The sequence below is a fragment of the Erythranthe guttata genome, chromosome 3 (assembly GCF_056151865.1).
Source record: "Erythranthe guttata isolate IM_541 chromosome 3, IM_541, whole genome shotgun sequence".
In the NCBI taxonomy this organism is placed as follows: Eukaryota; Viridiplantae; Streptophyta; class Magnoliopsida; order Lamiales; family Phrymaceae; genus Erythranthe; species Erythranthe guttata.
The window spans coordinates 18,672,846-18,694,791 of record NC_142535.1 but is presented as its reverse complement, the minus strand read 5'-3'; the positions used below and the strand labels follow the sequence as shown (position 1 = coordinate 18,694,791).

At 37.3% G+C, this 21,946-nt stretch overlaps 4 protein-coding genes and 1 pseudogene across 4 annotated transcripts; 4 read left to right on the top strand and 1 right to left on the bottom strand.

Moving 5' to 3' along the window:
- The first annotated feature begins 88 nt into the window (after window positions 1–88).
- Window positions 89–3,694, top strand: LOC105974379 (Protein kinase superfamily protein). Its single transcript, XM_088815960.1, has 9 exons — window positions 89–395; window positions 482–1,176; window positions 1,284–1,568; window positions 1,652–1,969; window positions 2,053–2,280; window positions 2,374–2,474; window positions 2,559–2,643; window positions 2,732–3,037; window positions 3,116–3,694. Exons 2-9 carry the CDS (start codon window positions 715–717, stop codon window positions 3,281–3,283), a joined length of 1,953 nt encoding a protein of 650 aa, XP_088672086.1. The 5' UTR covers window positions 89–395; window positions 482–714; the 3' UTR covers window positions 3,284–3,694.
- A 123-nt stretch (window positions 3,695–3,817) lies between these two features.
- Window positions 3,818–6,037, bottom strand: LOC105974376 (electron transporter, putative (DUF179)). Its single transcript, XM_012999463.2, has 3 exons — window positions 5,638–6,037; window positions 4,899–5,032; window positions 3,818–4,776 (listed from the first exon to the last, which is right to left on the bottom strand). The coding sequence occupies exons 1-3, from the start codon at window positions 5,876–5,878 to the stop codon at window positions 4,102–4,104; spliced, it is 1,050 nt and encodes a 349-aa protein (XP_012854917.2). The 5' UTR covers window positions 5,879–6,037; the 3' UTR covers window positions 3,818–4,101.
- Window positions 6,038–10,571: 4,534 nt separating this feature from the next.
- On the top strand, window positions 10,572–12,236 carry LOC105974255 (dimethylnonatriene synthase pseudogene; annotated as a pseudogene).
- Window positions 12,237–12,859: 623 nt separating this feature from the next.
- Window positions 12,860–14,683, top strand: LOC105974218 (trimethyltridecatetraene synthase). Its single transcript, XM_012999283.2, has 2 exons — window positions 12,860–13,841; window positions 13,967–14,683. Exons 1-2 carry the CDS (start codon window positions 12,945–12,947, stop codon window positions 14,573–14,575), a joined length of 1,506 nt encoding a protein of 501 aa, XP_012854737.2. The 5' UTR covers window positions 12,860–12,944; the 3' UTR covers window positions 14,576–14,683.
- A 6,561-nt stretch (window positions 14,684–21,244) lies between these two features.
- On the top strand, window positions 21,245–21,664 carry LOC105974250 (trimethyltridecatetraene synthase). Its single transcript, XM_012999318.2, has one exon. The coding sequence runs from the start codon at window positions 21,245–21,247 to the stop codon at window positions 21,662–21,664; it is 420 nt and encodes a 139-aa protein (XP_012854772.1).
- The last annotated feature ends 282 nt before the right edge of the window (window positions 21,665–21,946 follow it).

The following is a 21,946-nucleotide window of genomic DNA, read 5'->3' as shown; positions in this document are numbered from 1 at the left end:
AACTAATTAATGGCCATACGCATTTTGTGCCTGTAACTTCCGTAATTCTCTCCATCTCTCTTTCCCTAATCAAACAAAATTTAAATTTACCACACTTTTATTTAATTTTTAATAATTATTTATTAAAAAAAATTATGCAACAACAAATGACAAAAAAATGTAGAATTACGTGCCTTATTTTCTGACAGTAGTAATTACTGAATTTCAAGAAAAAACAAATATAGAAAAAAAAAAAAAAAAGATTCTGGAACCCAAAATCTTCTTCCATTAGGGACCTGCCTGGAAACCTTGCCCAGAACTCGTGCATTAATTGATGGGCATAGGTTGAACATACATTGTATTTGTGTATATATCTTCGTATGCTTACACTCCAAATTCTTTCATGCTAGATTCTGGTCTGTTCTTTTGACTTTTTAAATTTTAAATTTTCATTTTTTATTTTTTTTTTAAATATTTCATCCTTCTGTTATCTTTGTAATAGGGACATAATCCCTGTATTTGGGTATATTTTCAAGAGGTCTTGAATTTTCAAGAAGTGCATTAACCTTTGGTGGGATTATCTCCTAGATTTCAATGGTCATATGATCAAGATTCTTGCTTTTTGCCCTTTGTTTCTGATTATTGAGGCTATTACCATCATGGCTGATTGATTGCACAGAAACCAGAGACAAAAGAAAAAAAAAAGGTGATCTTTTTTTTGAGAGAAAAATAATAATGGGGTGCCTTTGTTCAAAAGGATCCATTGTGAATGATTACGTAGCCGAATACGAAAAGGAAAAAGAAAAGGAGCTACCAAAATCTTCGGTGCAGCTGATTCCTCCCTTGAATAGAGATGAAGTTATAGGAGTAGGAAATAATCCCAACAAGAATGATGCTTCCCTTCATTCAAGATCACGTTCAAGATCAAAGACAGCCTTAGAATCGAACGTTGCCTCGGTCCCGCCTGTAATCATCGAAGAGGATCCAAAGACGATGATCATCGAACGGCCCAAAAACGGCCACCGGAGACATTCGACAATGGATTTAGGAACTCCGCAAAAAATGTCGAGAATTACGAGTATGCCACGCGGCACAAATGGCGAGCAAGGATGGCCTTCGTGGCTAGCTTCGGTTGCAGGGGAGGCCATCAAAGGGTGGGCCCCAAGAAGTTCCGATTCGTACGAGAAGTTGAACAAAGTCCGTTTTTTTTTTTCTTCAGACACACTTTCTTGGTTTATTCTGCATACTCATTCGTGTACTAACTTTTCAAGAAAATGTGTGTTTGTCTTGATTGATTGTTGCAGATTGGTCAGGGTACATACAGTAGTGTCTACATGGCACGTGACCTAACGAATGACAAAATAGTGGCGATGAAGAAAGTGAGATTTGTGAATATGGACCCTGAAAGTGTTCGATTTATGGCGAGAGAGATTTGTATCCTCCGTAAGCTAGACCACCCTAATGTGATGAAGCTCGAAGCTCTGGTGACATCTAGGGTTTCCGGAAGTTTGTATCTCGTATTCGAATACATGGAGCATGATCTTGCTGGACTTTTAGCATCACCCAAGGTTAAATTTACCGAACCACAGGTATAGATACATAGACATATACTTTAAATATTCTCCGAAAATATTTGATTTCATCTTGTGTGATAAGGCTTTTTTTGTTGCAGATAAAATGTTATATGCAGCAAATATTAAGCGGGCTAGAGCACTGCCATAGTAGGGGTGTTCTTCATAGAGATATAAAGGGTTCGAATATTTTGGTTGATAATAAAGGAGTTGTCAAAATCGGAGATTTAGGTTTGGCTACCTTTTTCGAGCCAGGCCAAAAGCAGCCATTAACGAGCCGCGTAGTGACTCTGTGGTACAGAGCTCCTGAGTTATTATTGGGTGCAACTTCGTACGGACCTGAAATTGATTTGTGGAGCGTCGGTTGTATTCTTGCAGAGCTTTTTGCTGGCAAGCCTATCATGCCTGGAAGAACAGAGGTTTTTCTTTTTTTTTTCTTTTTTCCTAAAAAAAATTATTTTTTTTCGAGTCTTTAAACATGGATTATGAATATTTTCTGTAGGTGGAGCAAATGCACAAGATATTCAAACTGTGTGGTTCACCTACAGAGGAGTATTGGATGAAGACAAAATTACCACATGCCACGAGTTTTAAATCACAGAGGGTATACAAAAGACGAGTTTCCGATACATTTAAAGATATCCCTTCATCTGCATTGGCTCTCGTTGAGGTACTTCTCTCGATCGATCCGAAACAGAGGGGTACTGCTTCTTCTGCACTCAGAAGTGAGGTATATATTTTCCTACCTGATATTTAAATTTCAGTCATTTTTGTATTTGCTGAAATGATAACTTTTGCGTTTTTCGTTGCTTCGTGATTTCAGTTGTTTACTACGAAGCCTTTGCCCTGCGATCCATCGAGCCTACCAAAGTACCCTCCTAGTAAGGAACTTGATGCCAAGATTAGAGAGGAGGAAGCTAAAAGGTAAAAGAATATTCCAAATTCTACTTTGCAGTTAACTGCAAACTAAAATATGAAACAAATATAATTCGCGTTTTTGTTATTCAGGCGAAAAGAGGAGAGTGTCAAAGGGCGAGAAGCTGTATACGAAAAGAACAATTCAAATAAACAGAAGGCCATTCCAGAAGGACAGGTTTCTATCTTTTCCACTAATAGACCCCTTCAAATTTATCATCATAATTATGATCGATTTTTTTAAAATTTTCTTTTTTTCGAAAAAGGGACAATCAAATAAGAGCACGAGTTACAAGTACAACCCACAAGAGGACAGTGGAGCTGGATTCCCAATCGAACCCCCAAGAGCAAAACTGAAAAACGGATATACTCATTCTAACTCAGTGATTCACCCCAATGCAGTAGGGTATTCTTGGAGTAAAAATATGAAGGATGACTCAGTTCACTCAGTCCAATCTCAACATGGTGTACAACTCACAAGACAAGGTTCTCAAGGGCGTCGGCCAATAATAGCAGACTCGTCGGATTATCGAACCAAGGCAAATGTCAGAAGTTCTAATAATGACTCGATAGTATGTCTTTTTTTAACTTCAGTGTTCTGTTTTCAGGGCTATATCATTACATGCTCTTAACTTGTCTTATTTTGTCAGGGCTATGTACCTAAGAGAAACAGGATCCTTTTCTCCGGACCATTAATGCCTCCAGGGGGGAATATGGAAGACATGCTAAAAGAGCACGAAAGACAAATTCAAGAGGCGGTACGCAAGGCGCGTCTAGACAAGGACAGAACGAAAAAGAACTCGTATGATTATGATTAGTACTGCTAAAGACCAAAGTTGTCCTAAAAGAACTGCTGCAGTTACAAGTAGAACCTGAAAATGTATAGCACAAATAGACATGTAATGCGAATGCGAGTTCATAATGGATCGTCGGGTACCAAATGTGAAGCAGCTGAAAGCTACTGTCCGGTTGAGACTACAGATTCTAGTTTTCATGTGAAGGAACTTCTGGTTGGTAATAGAATCAAGGGGGCGAACTCTGTTTTCTAAGTGAACTTGTACTCAACCCGATGAGGAGGTTCATCTCTTGTATATTACAGCATCCATCGGTTTAACATTGTAGAGAAGAAAAATTATCTTACTCTTTAACAAATAGCTTTTGATTAGCAAATGCCAATTGAGTTGTAAGATAACATATATGGTTATGGAGAAAGGTTTTTCTTATGTGAACTATTCAACAAGCTTATCGTGATATATGTGTGTGTGTGTGTGTGTGTGTGTGTGTGTGTGTGTGTGTGTGTGTGTGTGTGTGTGTGTGAAACAACATAGACGTATAATCTGTAAAAGCAACAATGATAGGGAAAATGCTACTAATCGAACCAAATTTCGAGCAAATGCATGTTACAAATAGCTGCAACTTAATATCAAATTTCGAAAATAAAGGTCATAATTCAGTACATCAGAACAATAATTGCTTACATGCATAAATAGCAGCGTTATTTATTTCGAAACACGGGAAGAGAAGAAAATATATTCTACATATTTATGACTCCTAAGTCTCAATACTGTACATTTTTGGATCAAACTTCTCATCAATGGATTACCTTGATTTCACGCCGAAGTAGCTCGAGAAGGAACTAGATATCTTGCTTAGGCTTGCGGCTCAATTCCGAGTAGTGACCTCCCATTAGCTGCAGAATCTCTTCCCACAAGTCTTCAGAGGAAGAATTCTGTGAAAGCCCAGCGATTAAGTTTGCACTACATGCAGCAACATACCAGTAATCAGATTCAATTTCATCGATCAGTTGGTCCAGCTGCCATCCAGCGTATCCCATAAAGAATCTGAAGTCTTTAGGCCTAAGTATCCCATTCTTCACCAAAGCTGAAGCTTCGTCCAAACTGTTTCTTGACCCAAAATATACACCAGGAATGACTTCCTCAAAACCAGGAAGTCCTGTAGTTCCCTCAGCTCTTAGCAAAAACATACTAGCATCAAGGGGTCCACCAAAATACAGAGAACAGTCGGCAAATGTAGTTGCTAACTCGATATTGGTGGGGTTCATATGCTTCATCTTTTTGTGAAGGGGTCGATTCACGACGACCCCAAATGGCCCCTCCTGTGGGTTCTTTGTTCCGGATCGGAGGAGAAGAACCACGGTCCTTTCAAAAGTGCGAACTCCATCAAGTTTTTCTGTAGCAATGAGGAGACACCCATTCTCGGGTGCTGAAATAGGGTGGGCCCACTTGAGCGGAAGAGATTTTGATCCGGTTGATGCTCTATCTTGGTTGTGAGTAGATTCTGCATCTTCGGCCTGAAAGTTTATATTTTTAGACGGTAAAACAAGAAACATTACAGACCCATATAAAAAACAACAGAGAAAGATGACCCATATAAACCTCATAATGAACACCTTCAAGTAGGGAGAAGTGGTACCTGCTCCTGGATGTAGAGAGATGCTCTAAACTCTCTCCAATCTAATGGTTTACGCTGAGATTTCTGTGGGCTGGGATCGCCAGATTTGTTGCTTCCAGGGGGAGGATTGTTGCCTTTCAGACGATCATTGTTCCCTGCATACACAAAATTACACATACAAAACCATTCCTTTAGTTGAAAGTCTTATGAATATTGGAGGAACTTCTATGTTTTGTACCCTGGCTAAAGACTCAGCATAGAATTTCTTCCCACTCCACAAAAGGTATGTCATCGTGAAGTATAGATTTTGAGTGTCGGGCCAGAACTATATCTTAGATCAGATGAAAAGTCAAAGCAAATTAAGTTTGTTACCACGTAATTTTGGATACATTGAGGACATAGCATTGTGAAATCCACCACTTCTCCCCCTATGCAATGGAATACATTTCTCCATTTCAGTTGATCAATTATGATGTACCATCAACTGCTTTAAGTGGTGTCGATTTTTCTTATTCACAAAGGAACGCACTCAACTCAACTGCTTCCCTAGAGCACATTACAGAGACAAGAGATCTTTCTACATGATCACCATATACTCACAACTCTCCAGCTAAAACAAATTGTCAATTTAGCAAGAAAAATGGAAGCTGCTTACATGCCAGCAATAACTTGAGATAAGAAAGATAAAATAACAATTAAATTGATAGCTTTCTTCTTTCATAACAACACTAATTATATTTGAGAAAGAAAAAATATATACCAGAATTAGAAGAGGAGGAATTGGAATCAGAACCACTTGAATTTCCAGGAGTCTTTTTCGACACAGCTTCAATTAAAACCGATCGATGCCTACAGTGAGTCGGTAGCGATTCCGCCTTGGAAACCCTAAATTCCAAAGACATCGATTGATTTCTGGAACTCCAGTAAATAGGTTTCTCGGAAAACGAATTTCTGAGCATAAAGCGATTGCTTTTCGCATGAACACACCACAGATCCATCATTCGAAACAAGAAAAAAAAAATCAATCTTTTTCTCTGTTCTCTCTCTGAAGGGGGGAGAAATTAACTGCAGGAAGCAAATAGAAAGGGGGAGAAAAGGAGAGAGGGGGGAGATGGAAGGAATATGCTGAATATTTTAAGAGAATGATAAGAGAGAGCGGAGGCTATTGGTGCGCATACTGAAGATGGTGGGTGCAGGTTAGTGTAATTGGATTACTTTCTTTATTTTGCGCCCACTTGTGGGCCCACTATATATTTTTTATTTTTTATTACTGTGCTACATAAGTTATGTCGTTCCAACTAGGAACAAATAAGTTATCCACATTATCTCCCACAAATTATTTTAACCAATAATAAATTGTACAAAAAGTCAATTAACTTTTTTTTTTCGTCACTTTTAACAATTTACTTCAGTAATATCGTTTATATTGTACACAATTATTATATTTTATTACAATAAATGAATTCAAATTTGATTTTATATTATTAATTAATACTATAACGTAGATAGCCCAGCCCAATAAGTCCATAATCAAATAATGTTCCGTGCAGCAAAACCCAAATTGTATAAATTTATAATAAACTGACCCATTGAACTGAGTTACCAAAGCTGGCCCAAAATCAAGACAAACAACAAAGATTAATTTCTTTTTTTTCTTTTTTTTGCAATAATGACCCTCAACAACCTAACGTTTACATTGAATAAAATATATCATGATATTTTTTTTATGAAGAAAATAAGCATTAATTTACTAACTATTTTTTAATTAATAAGAATAATAATGAAATTCATATTTATTTAAATATATTATTTTTACAAATCTATACTTAGTGATCAAAATGAAAGTGAACAAAAAATCAAATCCAACCAAAATACGAAGAAAAATGATTCATATTGAAACTTGTTCTAAAGTACTTATGACATGGATAATCATAATTAGTATAAAAAACGGATCAATCAAAAGAAATAATAAAATATATTCAAAGCTCTATTAAATTAAATGTACCAAAAAATATTCTAGAGCATCCGAACATAAAATACTTTATCAACCCAAGAATAACAAATATCCATAACGAGTAAGAAAATATAGTTAATTACTATTTTTATTAATCGAAAACTATGAAATATTAATTAAAAAATAGTTACTGAAAAAATGCTTATTTCCATCATTAAATTAAAAATAATAATTAATGGTATATTTTTATTTCTCTACAAAATTGTCGAACTCATCAGCCACATTATTTAGTTTATTTTTAATCCTTTTATTTTATAAATTAAATGAAAATTTATTCAACCAAGCATTGAATTATCCGCTATAGCAGGTCAGAACCAAAATCTCCATCTTTTGTAACATACATGACTACAATTCTAATTTTGAAATGATGAACTAAAACTCCCAACTAATAAATTTTGAGGAATAAAAAACCTACATAAAAAACAAAATTTGGTGAAAATACACGAGCCTATTTAGTGCTCTAATACATTGACTTTTCCTTTAATTTATGTGCATCATTTATTTAGTGTAGCGGTGTATTAATTTACGTGCACAATTTACTTGCATCATCATTAAAGAATCTTAGGCTATGTTTGACAGAATTAAGCGCTGAATGCTGAATGCTTAATACACATCTGAACAGTTAAGAACAATATAGGAGTGCTGAATGCTGAACAAATAAGTTTATTTGATAACTGAATATCTTTAATATCTGAATGATGTAATTTTCCAATTTTATCCCCGTAGACAAATCTATTATATAGATAAATTATTAGTTCTATCTATTTTTTTTAATAAAACGAGGACCAATAGTAGATACAATATATCCTTCAATATAAAATAATTCAAGTAGAATCAATTTTTTTAAGTTAAAAACTATAAGCTGCTCTTGTAATATATTGCTCTTATATCATTCTTCACTATCACTATGTGAATTTGTGTATATACCACTGTGCGAAAGAACGAAAGGAAATGAGTCACACAATTACATATAGTTTATATCTTGTTCATAATTGTTTAGGTTTTATATATATTTTTTTAGGGGTGAGTTCGGGACGGGAATTCGGGATTTTCGGGATTGGGATTTCGAGATTTGGGATAGAAATTTTAAATCCCAATCCCGTCCCATATTATTAAATTCCGGTATATCGGTATCCCTAAATATTTCGGGATTGGGATCGGGAAATCCCATATTTTTACCTAAAAAGTATGAAATATTGCATTTTTTTTCCATTACTATTATTTTATACACTAAACCAACTTGATATATATATATATATATATATATATATATATATATATATATATATATATATATATATATATATATATATATATATATATATATATATATATATATATATATATATATAAAATAATGTGTGTGTGTCTGTGTTTGTATTTGTTTATTAGTTTTTTTGTCCTAATTCGGGATTAAAATATCCCGATCGGGACAGGACGGGATCCCGAATCCCGATCCCAAATGCCCAGCCCTATATTTTTTCTTACAATTGTTTAAGCTTTTATCACATTTTTCTCTATTTTGATTAATATTGTTTAATAGAGATAAATTTGATATAATAAAAGAATTTAATGTTTTCTAGATTCAGTTTTTAATAAGAGAAGTAAAAGACAAATGATGTTGGAGTTCTCAAAAACTTTAATTGGATAAAATTGTCCAAAATCCATTCAGAGCTATCTCTGGTTCATTAAGTGTGATATTCTACACTTAATCGGTCAGCATCAAATGGTACAATTCAGATATGTTAATCAAACACACTAAATAGTACTTTGCTGACCGAATAAGTGATTATGCTCATTCAGCGCTCATTAAGCACTAAACAAACATAGCCTTAATTGTAGGACTTTCGAAACAAATTGAGTGAAGATACACGTGCCTATAATTTACATTTTGTAGTATATCGAATTTTTTTTTTCCCTTTCTGTGGTTTATTTAGGCTCTGATTGGTTCAAGTAAAATGCTAAGTAAAAAGTTGAAAGGTCGAAGTATTCTATTTTTCCTGTTTGGTGAAAGTGTAAAATAGTGAGTAATGTAATTCAAAGAAAATTGTGAAAAGAAATATAACTAGAAATCAGGAAATCTCATTAATTTTCTCAAAAATATTGAAGAAAATGAGGAAAAGCAATCGGGCATCCTTTCCCACTGGCCCATCTCATTCAATTATTGACCGTCTTTCACCACCTCCACGCCGGCTGTAGCAGCCGCCGCCACGCCACCAGCCCCTCCTCTGCCGTCTCCTCCACGCCGACCTCCGCCGCTCCTCCACGTCGACCTCTGCCTCCTCAACACCTGTAACAGCCGCTACCCACAACATTTCCGTATGCTTGAAAGAATATCAGATAGATAACGCCACATCGGCGCCGCCGGCTACCTCTCCGCCGCCGCCGGCAACTTCTCCATCTTCCATCGCTTGAGTATTTTCAGCAGGCCACTGTCTCTCTTCTTTCTCCTCTTTCTCTTATTTTTGTCTTCTCTCTTCTCTTTCTCATCTACTCTCTCCTCTCTCCTCAACTCTTCTCTCTCCTTCTGCCTCTCCCTCTTCTCTCTCTTCTCTCTCTTCTCTCTCTTCTTCTCACACGCACTGCACTATTTTTTGTTTGTAATTTTTCTTTTCACTGTTTCTTCTTGAACCTTGCAGTTTATTCTTCTTAATTTTTTTCTGGTAATTGATAATAGGTAGTAAAAATTAAAATTTAATTTAGTTTTTAGTAATAATTCATTGTTACTTTTATTTTACTTTGATAGTTTTCTCACCATTTTTCCTAGGAAACAAACAAAACTAAGAAAAATGATTTTCCATAAAATCATTTTCATAACTATTTTTCCTAGGAACCAATCACAATTGGGATTTCAAAAGTCCTTGATTTCCTTTTCCTTTGCATTTTCATTTTCCTTATTTTGAAATCCATGAACCAATCAGAGCCTTAATATCCATAGCAATTTTGTGTTGATTTAATTATTTTTTAATCCGTGCAGTTAGCCAATTAATCTATTAAATATGAGTTTTAGTTAAATTGTACTGAACCTTCTGTTTGTGGTGTGCATGCATCTAATCAGAGTGTTACATTACATATTTATCAACAAGAAATACACGTTTAGTTATTCCACAAGAATTAATGCACTATCAATTTTCCACCATTAATGCAACTCCATTATTTTTTTAACATATTGTTCAATTACGAAAATTCATGCGGCCGAAGAAAAAAAAAAGGGTTGATAACTTGATATAAATAATGCAACAAAAGAAAAAGAAAGAAAAAAAAAACCTTTGTCGGTAAATTGTAATATCTGATTTTTTGGGGTGATTAATAGTAATATTGTAATTATCAAAGTAAATTTTATTGGACCTTCGATGGTTCAGTAATATTTAATTCTAATATATGTCACTGGAGTTTTTTTTTTTTTTTTTTTATTGAACCTTCCTTCCATACTCTAATAATATAATCGTGTTTTATTAGATTATTTAATCTTATTTTTACTAATTTTATATTGTCAACTAAACGAGAGCCTAAAGTCTAATCCTGGTGACATTCTAAGGTCTAACAAGTTAGTTCCTTCAATAACTACATCTTGTTCAATTTTATTTAAGTTGCATGAAAGGTACGTAACCAGCTGCAATTCAACTATAAATACACTTAGAAATTATGTGCATGCATGTCAATTCATTTCACCACCAATTATGGAGATGTACTCGATTAATTGGGAATCATCACTACTCTTAGCAACCTTATTACTCTTCTTAGCCCTAATTACAATTTCAAAAAAATTACCCCCCAAATTACAGCAGCCACAGAGATTAATTAACCCCCCACCAGGCCCGAAACCATGGCCCGTAATCGGCAATTTGAACCTCATAATCTCCAAACCACGTCAATCCCTTCAATCCTTATCCGAAAAATACGGCGAAATACTGCTGCTCAAACTAGGCAAATCTCCGGTAGTGATTGCGTCATCACCGGAGCTGGCCAAACAGTTCCTAAGAACACACGACGCTTCCTTCGCCTCCAGGCCCGCATTCGCCGCGGGCAAGTACACGTGCTACAACTACAGGAACATGGTGTGGGCCCCTTACGGGCCGTACTGGAAACAGGCCCGCAGAATCTACCACTCGGAGGTTTTCAGCGCCAAGAGGCTCGAATCCTTCGAGCACATTCGGGTACAGGAGAGGCGTAGGTTCCTCTCCCGTCTTCATTCTCTGTCGGAAAAGCCGATCATGCTCAGAGATGAGCTGTCGCGCCACACTCTCTCCAGTATAAGTAAAATGGTGTTGAGTGGCAATGTCGAAATATCGGATGAACTGGCGAGGATGCTCAACGAGTTGCTTCTGCTCAACGGATCGTTCAATATCGGGGATTGGATTCCCTGGCTCGGTTTTCTTGATTTGCAGGGGCTTGTTAAGAAAATGAAGATTTTACACAAGAAATTGGATTGTTTTAATAACTATGTAATTGACGATCACTTAGCTAGACGATCATCATCCGAAAAACCGAAACACGACTTTGCTACGAAAGATGTATTAGACGTGTTATTGGAGTTGGCTGAGGATTCGAATAACCTCGATGTTCAACTCACAAGAGATGACATCAAGGGACTTTTACAGGTATTATTCAATATTCATTAATCATTTCGATTAACATACTAATTAAATATTCCTAATTACTCCCTGAAACCCGAAATTCGATTTGAAACATGCAATTAGCAGGACCTACTAACAGGTGGCACGGATTCATCAGCAACAACAGTGGAATGGGCGATCCACGAACTTCTGAGACAACCTCGGATAATCGAGAAAGCAAAAGAAGAGCTCGACAGAGTAATCGGAAGAAACAGATGGGTTGAAGAGAACGACTACTCTCGATTACCTTACATAGAAGCCATCATAATGGAGTCAATGAGATTACACCCACTTTCCACTTTCCTAGCCCCACGTTACGCGGTCGAAGACTGCAAAGTTGCGGGATTCGACATATCGAAAGGAACGATCGTTCTCGTAAATGCATGGAGCATAGGGAGGGACCCTAAATCATGGGATTCGCCGGAAGAATTCTTGCCGGAGAGGTTTTTGGGGAAAGAGATGTTGGATGTTGTTATGGGGAGTGATTTTGAAATGTTGCCGTTTGGGTCGGGTCGGAGGAGGTGCCCCGGGTACAGCCTTGGACTTAGGGTTGTTCGAGCTACGTTGGCTAGTTTGCTCCATGGGTTTGATCTGAAATTGGCCGCTGACGGCCGAGGCGGCGTTAGGGCTGACAATATATGCATGGAGGATATGTCTAGATTCGACACACGACCAAAACACCCTATTTTGGTCGTCTTGGAACCTAGACTTGAACACCATCTTTACTGAATATATATGCTCTATGTTTTATATAAGCGAAACTAAAATAAAATAAATACACACACACACACACACACATTATACTTATAATTTATGTAACTATTTTCTTTTCTATTTTAAAATGAATAAAGAAAGAAATAGCAGGACAGAACAAATAGAACTAGAATACTTCTTCAGATGGAGACTTGTACTATTTTCCCACTTCTCTAGCATTTCTAGTCAATGTTATGTTAATTTGGACTTTGTGTAATTGCGTGCCAAACTTTTTCTGAATTGCCTCAAAAAAATAAAAATAAAAACTCTATCTTGATTGCACAGACAAGTTTTCAATAAATTTGAATGCATGTAGTAGTTTTATATAATAGTTTGCTCTTTATTTATTTTAGAATTGGAGGACAAAAAAGCTAACTGTTTCAAGGTAGGTTACTAGTTTTTTGTCATGATTAATTTCAAAAAAAAATGATTGTCATTAAAAAAAAAAATAAAACAAAAAATTAGTAGTCGAACCAAAACCGATAACCACCACTGTAATATACAGCCACATTTCTAATTTTCAAGGGAAGTTGTGTGGTGGTGATCATTTCAACATTTAATTTTGTCCTAGAATTCTTTGTTTGAATTTTCTTCACATTATATTGCAGCTATTATAAATTAGTCCCCAAATTAAACAAACTCTCATCACCAACCTGTTTCTCTGTATCATTTTACTACCAAATAATGGACTCACTACTCTTAGTCTTAATATGTACAGCTGCAATAATAGCCTTCATCTCTAAAACAATCTCGAAACTACGTCAACCACGACGAAATACACCACCAGGTCCAAAACCATGGCCTATTATCGGCAACTTGAACCTGGTTGGTCCAATCCCACATCAATCCTTTCATTTTCTATCCCAAAAATACGGCGAAATAATGCAGCTCAAATTCGGGAAGTATCCAGTAGTGGTTGCATCTTCTCCGGAGATGGCCAAACAGTTCTTGAGGGTACACGACACAGTCTTCGCCACCAGGCCTCCTCTTGCCGCCGGCAAATACACCGCCTACAATTACTCCGACATGACGTGGGCCCCGTACGGCCCGCAGTGGAGACTAGCCCGTAAAATTTACCTCTCCGAGGTTTTCAGTGCGAAAAAAATCGAATCTTTTGAGCATGTTCGTATAGAGGAGACTCGTAATTTGGTGTCTCGTTTGAGATCCGTGTCTGGGGATCCAGTTGTGCTGAGAGACCATTTAATGCACTACACTGTTTCTGCCACGTGTAGGATGATATTGGGCAAGAAATACTTCTGTGATTCGGAAGACGATAAGTTCGTTACTTTACAAGATATGTTGGATGAGTGGTTTCTGCTGAATGGGGCATTTGTAATTAGTGACTGGATACCATGGCTCAAATTTCTTGATTTGCAGGGATACGTAAAGAGAATGAAGACTTTGTACAATAGATTGGATAATTTTCACAACTACGTGATCGATGATCACCAAACTAGGCAAAAAGGGGCTGCGGCAGAGGAAGAAAAAGACTTCACTTTGGTCGACAAGTTATTGAAGATGGCCGATGATCCTAATCTTGAAGTTAAACTAACGAGGGACTGCGTCAAGGGATTATTACAGGTACAATTGTGTTGATTTGTATTGTCTTGTTCTTGATATCCTCTGTCAGACAATAACTCAAGCACATCGTGTGCATGCAAGAAACATACGACGAAATTTATCATGATCTGACAAAATTTAAACAGGATTTACTAGCTGGAGGCACAGATACCTCAGCAGCAACAGTAGAATGGGCTCTCTGCGAAATTCTGAGACAACCACGAATAATCAAAAAGGCGAAAGAAGAGCTCGACAGGGTAATCGGAAGAAAGAGATGGGTCGAAGAGAACGACTTCTCTCAACTGCCTTACGTAGAAGCCATTATAATGGAGTCGATGAGATTACATCCACTTGCTACACTATTAGCCCCACATTACGCCATCGATGATTGCAAAGTTGCAGGGTTCGACATATCAAAGGGAACAACGGTACTCATCAACACATGGAGCATAGGGAGGGACCCGAAATCATGGGATTCGCCGGAAGAATTCTTGCCGGAGAGGTTTTTGGGGAAAGAAACTGATATGTTGGGGAGTAATTTTGCGCTGCTGCCGTTTGGTTCGGGGCGGAGGAGATGCCCCGGGTACAACCTCGGACTGAAGATGGTACGAACAATGTTGGCTAATTTGCTGCATGGATTTGAGTTTCAATTGGCCGAAGATGTATGCTTGGAGGAGATGTACGGGCTTACTACACATCCTAAAAAACCTCTTGTTGTAGTTATGGAACCAACACTTCCATCCCAGCTTTACTGATTTTGTCTGTGTTCAGGAATTAAATAAATTTTGTGTAAATTGTAATCAAGATGATCTTGATACAAATTGCATTATAAAATAAAGAGCGTGTTTTCGGTTATTGTTTGATATTTTTTGTCATGTGTAACTAGGGACTAAAATTGGAACGGAATTTCCAAATTCGTTGATTTTTCGATTCAAATTTTGGGTGATATTTTCAGGGTGGGAACATAATAAATTAAAAGGAAATTATAAATAATTTTTAAAATATATTTTTTTTTCAGAAAAAGGAAAGAGTAAACAAAATTGAACTAGAATACTTCTTTAAATGTGGACCTCTTTTCCCAATATTTGTCTATTTTTTGTTATATTATTACTCTCCTTTTTTCTAACTTTTGTAGTCAATGTTATGTTAAGTTGAACTTTGCATGCAAAAACTCTCCTAGTGGTCCTCATCTCCATTATGCACAAATTTGAATTTCATCGGTTTTATTTGTTGACTAGCAATATACTTATTATACGATGGTCTTCTCTTCATTTATTTGATAATTGGAGGATTAAAGGCAAAAGTGCATGGAAGGTTGTCAATTTTATACATGATTGAATTAAAAAAAATTGATTATTTTTTAGGGTATCAAACTGCCAAGCTCCATATAAATCTGGATATATATATATATAAGTTCCTCTTAAGCAGTATTAATTACTGCTAAGGAGAATATATACTCAAGTAAAGCAGAAAGATAGAAATAAAAGGTAAATAAAATTGAAAGATAAATACAGTAAGAATATCAGCTCAGTCTTTCAATTTTTTACACCAGAGATTCACACTTTCCACAATACACCACCAGAGTACCACAAGAAGAACATATCTTCTTTCTCTCTCAACACAAACCCTAGTTTCACCCTGAATTCCACAAAGGAAAGAACAGATCAAGCACTCAAGCTTACCCACTCACCAAAACCCCAATTTCAGAACTCACAAATAGAAAAACAGAGAGATTTAGGTCGAGTCTAGGGTAGAATATGTGTCTTATCCTCTTCCAACCTCCATGCCAGTATTTATAGAGAGAGACATAAGTCAAATAGAGCCAAAGTCTGTGCTGGAGAGTCAAAGTCAGCCATGTACCGTGCTCTTTGACCTCCAGCCATGACAGAGTCAAGGCAGTACAAGGGAGGAAGAAGACAGAAGCAGGAGCGACGGAGAAAAAGGGGAAAGAGCTAGGGTTTCAGAATGAGGGTAAAGAAGAGAGAGAAGAGAGTATTTAAGTGAGGGAATCAACGGTCCAGATTCAGCCAGAAATCCAACGGATGAATTTGGCTCAGATATGAATTTGGGCTCACTTATTAACTCTAGGGCTTAACTCAATGGTTGTGTATATAAAATAGAGCAATTGGGCTTTTTGGCACAATACATATTTGGGCAAAAAACCAACAATTTTCAACCTGTAATTAAATTTTTTTTAAATTGAATTCACCTTTGAAAGACTAAAAAATAGGAATCTCCAATGGGACCTGATGACAGAAGAGAAAGTCTAAACATTAATAAACATCTAACTAATAACATGCAACTGACATATCTTTTAATAGTAAAACAAAGAAACAAAAAGAAAAGGAAAATTGTACACTTACGTCAAAATATGTTTAGCTTATGACAAGTACATTTCATGCAAGCTGTGATATATTGTGGTGATCATTGAATATCCACATGCCAATATTTGCACCAAATTTCTTCACAATATTGCACCAAACCCTTTCATTCTAAAATGAGCTTCAACTATATAAGTACACCCTACTCCCCAAACAAATTCTCAGAAACAACCAAATGGATTACTCAATACTCTTAGCCTTAGTATATGCAGCTGCATTAATAGCCTTCATCTCAAAACTAATCTTCGCTCGATGTTAAGTGTATATTTTTACACATAATCATACATTCTAATTGGGACTTTTGGGTGTGTTTTAACGATAATTGGTGCTTAAAATGGTTATTATTTGTATTTTAGGTACAAATTGAAGAATTGGCAACATATGGGGTAAAAAATGCAATTTCGGAGAAAAAGTGGGCCAAAAGTAAAAAAATCACAACTCTGAAGAATTAAAGACCGGACGGCCGTCCGGATTTCAGAACTAATTCTCGCACGGCCGTCCGGGTATCCGAGGTGGCGCTGTGAAGGAAGTTTAATTACACAAGGAAACAACCCTCTTATATTTTTGCACCATATTTAAAGGCCAAAAAGCACACAATTAGGAATCGATCTTTACACACGCAATCTAGGAGCAAGAGAACAGAGCAACGAAGACGAAGACTTGACGAATCTTCATCATAGTTCTTCATTTACTTTTATTTCTGGATTTTTATGAACTTTCGTATTTTTATTATGTTTTTCGTTAAGAACATGAGTAGCTAAGTTTTTATTCTAGGATTTTGTTGGAACCCTATGTGGTGATTCGAACCTATTTTTCTAATATTATGCAAGTTTAAATTCTTTGATTATTTCTCCTATTTGATCTTATTTAGCGCATGAAAGTAGCTAATTTATGTTGCTATATGTTATTGTTAGAATTGATTGACAGATCGTTTTAATAATTAGAACAAGGATAGAAGAGCCTTCGAGTAGTTTTCACCGGATGAGTGTGTTAATTGCATGTATTATCGTAGACATACATATAATACCTTAGGTAGCCGTTTACGAGACTTGTTATTTTAAGAGTAAAAAGCAGTTTGCCCCCTAAACTATGGGCCGATTTGCACTTTACCCCCCAAACAAAAAAAATTTGCACGTTTTTACCTGAACTCGTTAATTCGTTACACGGTGCCCCCTGAACTCAATTTTCCGGCAATTTTGACCGGAAAGTTAAAACATGTGTCTTGCACGTGACATTTACAGGGGTATCTTCGTACATTCACTTATCAACAGGAGATGCTTTTACATGCATATATTAAATATTAATAAATTAATCCTCAACCAAGCTCTTACCTTTTAAAAAAAAAAAATTGAAACCCTAAAACTCGGTTAAATCATCCAACTCAGTAATTTCTAGAAACAAAACTAACACCCACACAAATATCACAAGACGAAATACTCAGAGAAACCAATCATCTGCAGGAAATGGGCAAATCCACAACTAAAACCACAAAAAATGCAAATCTCGATTCCGATTATTCAACCCTGGAGCAGAAGCGAACAAGAATCTCTGGCAAATCAACCAATATTACTCATCGAGGTGGCTGATTAGCGATTACAACAACTCCACGAACAGCAAAGTACTCTAATTTTTTTTGGCGACGGATCATATGAAATTCAAAATCAAACACAAAAAGAAAATGAAAATAAAAAAACCAGAATTGAGGAAGAAATAGGAACGGATTGAGCTATATTAGGATATTATCAGAGCTAGTGTTTGGAGATGGGTAGATTTTTCAACCCCACAAGCGCCTTAAATTCCAAAACACCAGTCCGATCTTTTGATTTCTTGAGATAGTCCATTTCTCCGCCATTGATGTCCATTGTTGCCTTTGCGTTTTCAGGGAGTTCGTCGAGTTTCGGGAGTGGGATTTTGACGAAATTAATGGAGGAAGCGAAAAGCTCCTGTTTTTTACTATGTGCAGGCTGCGCTTCTGTTCTTTGACGGCCGCCATTGATGGGTTTCGAAGAAAAGCTTGAACAAGACGAATAGCTTCTTTTTCCTTTATTTATTTATTCTTTTTCTTTTTTTTTTTTTCCTTTTTTTTTAATATTTATTTGTATTTAATATTAAAGATGCAAGTGAATGGACGAATTTACCCCTCAAAATCTCACGTGCAAAGCACATGTTTTCACATTCCGGTTAAAATTGCCGGAAAATTGAGTTTAGGGGGCACCGTGCAACGAATTAACGAGTTCAGGTAAAAACGTGCAAATTTTTTTTGTTTGGGGGGTAAAGTGCAAATCGGCCCATAGTTGAGGGGGCAAACTGCTTTTTACTCTTATTTTAATGCTTTACTCATACTAGGTTTGCATAGACATATAGTGAATCGTTTATGAATAATAGACTTATAATACACGCGACAGCGGGTTATGAGTAATTTCGTGTCTTGGGTTAATAATCGGGAATCGTAACTTGCATGATAGAGGTTTAACTGGGTGATGAATTACCGCATAGGGGAAAGATAAAATCCTAGATCCGTTTTATATTGATATTTTCTCGTGATTATTTGCTTTCTTAATTAGTTTAATTGTTTAATTGATTTAAATTGACAAACTTGCGTAGGCTGAATAAAAATCATAATTGTTAGAATTTGGTAATTATGATTAGATAATTTGAGTATTCCCTGTGGGATCGACATCCGACTCACACGAGTCCACTTTTACTACTTGTTTGCGATACGTGCACTTGCGTGTTAGGTATTTAGCAGCCCAACAAGTTTTTGGCGCCGTTGCCGGGGAATACGGCTAAATTATTTATTTATCCTAATATTAAATTCGAGCAATTTTTCTTACTTCAGCCATTTTATTTATTTTATTTAATTATTTTATTTTTATTATTTTGTTTTAGGTACCTTTTATGCGAAGAGGACACGACACGAGCTTGCTACCTCTCGACCCCGAAATTGAGCGAACGTTTAGGCAAGCCAGGAGAAATCAACGGTTAGCTCAAAACGCTCCCGCAACAATGGAAGAAGAGATTAATCGTGGGGGAGATAACCAAAGGCGTCCACCGAATGCGGCTGGAGAAATCGTCAACGAGCAAGAGCAACGCCAGCTAATTAATCCACTACCTCGTCAACGGGCATTGCATGAGTACACCGTTCCAACACTCAATGGGTTTCAATCAAGCATCCAGCAGCCCCCCATTGAAGCCAACAATTTCGAAATTCGAGCAGGAGTCCTCACTATGCTCCAAAACAATGGGTTATTCAGCGGATTGGCTCACGAAGATCCACATCTCCACTTGGTCAACTTTCTCGAAACGTGTGATTCGCACAATATGAACGGAGTAACACCCGAAGCACTGCAACTCCGCTTGTTCAAGCACTCCTTACAAGGAGCAGCCCGAGAATGGTTACAAACTCGCGCACCGCACTCCATCTCGTCTTGGTCCCAGCTAGCACAACTTTTCATGAACACATACAACTCCCCAACAAAAACTGAGAGAATCCGGAGAGAAATTCAAAACTTCATTCAAGAAGCCGGTGAAACATTATTCGAGACGTGGGAGCGGTTCAAACAGTTAATAAGGAGGTGCGCGAACCACGGACTTCAAGAGTGGCGCCAACTGCAAATATTTTACGATGGATTGCAAGACAACTCGAGGACCGTGCTCGACTCTGCAGCTGGAGGAATGTTCATGAGTTTGACCTACGACGAAGCATACGAACTCTTGGAGCGAATCGCTGGAAATAAATACATGCGGGCATCGGATCGGTCAAACAGCGGAGCCGCTAAAACGGGAGGAATTTTGGAGTTAGACGGGGTCACTGCAATCACGGCCCAATTAGAGAAGCTATCAAAGCAAGTAGCGGCTTTGCAGACACAGCAAGTCCATGCAGTCCAAGCTCCCGACCAAAGCGTAGAAGAAACGGAGTCTCTAAATTATGTGCATGACACCAACCGACAACAGAGGAAATCGTACTCCAACACGTATAATCCGGGATGGAAAGATCACCCTAACTTTGGGTGGGGAGGAAATCAGCAAGGACAAAGGCAAGCACCACCTCAAGGTCAACCTCCCAGTTATTCCAAAATCCGCCTCAAGCTCAACCTCAAAGTGGAGTTCTCGCAAATATCTTGGCGCAATTTATGACAACCACTCAAGCCTCCATCCGAAATTTGGAAACACAGATGGGACAACTTGCAACCCAGCTAACCGCGAGGCCATCGGGAGCACTGCCGTCGAATACGGAAGATCCTCGAAAGAGCAACATCGAGCAATGCAATGCCGTAAGTCTAAGGAATGGGAGACAATTGGAGGAAGTCCCACGTCAAGAGAAGCAAAACACGGTAATCGAGAAGCAGAGCGTGATTGGGGAAAAAGAAGCAACTCACGAAGAACCACTATCATCCACAGTGAAATCACGAGCTCCTCAAGTCCCATATCCTCAAAAGCTGCTAAAGAAAAAGCTCGATGCCGAGTACCAAATTTTGGACAAGTTGAAGGAAGTCCATATAAATATCCCGTTTATCGAAGCCCTTCAAAAGATGCCAAAGTGGGTGAAATTTCTCAAGGATCTCGTGACGAAGAGGAAGACATTGCAAGGGAACGAGATGATCCAACTCACGGAGCAATGCAGCGCAATTCTTACACGGCCCCTTCCACAAAAACTCGGCGACCCAGGTAAGTTCACTATTCCTTGTACTATAGGAGGTAAAAATTTTAGATCACTCATTGATTTAGGTGCTAGCATTAATCTTATGCCTTATTCCACTTATCAAAATCTTGGGTTAGGTGAGATTGAACCGACGGCTATAACTCTCCAATTAGCCGATAGGTCTTTAGTTTACCCAAAAGGTATTTTAGAGAATGTGCTAGTACAAGTGAACAAATTTATCTTCCCGATTGATTTTGTTATACTTGATATAGATGAAGATAGGGAGATACCTCTTATTTTAGGGAGACCGTTTTTAGCCACATGTAACCGGAAGAAAACGATGGGTAGAAGAGAACGATTTCCCTCAATTACCTTACATAGAAGCAATAATCTTGGAGTCAATGAGGCTTCATCCACTTGTTACGTTATTAGCCCCACATTACGCCATTGATGACTGCAAAGTTGCAGGGTTCGACATATCAAAGGGAACAATGGTACTAATCAATACATGGTCCATAGGGAGGGACCCTAAATTATGGGATTCGCCGGAAGAATTCTTACCGGAGAGGTTTTTGGGCAAAGAAACTGATATGTTGGGGAGTAATTTTGCGCTGCTGCCGTTTGGTTTGGGGCGGAGGAGATGCCCTGGGTACAACCTCGGACTGAAGATGGTTCGAACAACGTTGGCTAATTTGCTGCATGGATTTGAGTATAAATTGGCCGAAGATGTATGCTTGGAGGAAATGTACGGACTCACCACACATCCTAAAAAGCCTCTTGTTGTGGTTATGGAACCGACACTTGCATCCCATCTTTACTGATTCAGTGATTCTCTGTATTGAGAAATTAAATAAATTTGTGCAATCAAGCTGTGATCTTGATACAAATAGCATTATAAAATAAAGAATGTCTTTTCGGTTATTGTTTCGTAATTTTTGTCATGTGTAACTAGTGACTAAAACTGGAACGGAATATGTAAATATTTGCTGATTTTGATCCGATTTTTTTTTCCGATTTTAGAAAACTATTTTAAATTCAGAATTTTGAAAAACCGAAAATGAACTTTATACGTTAATTATATTTTTCACTCATGTAGTCGAAAA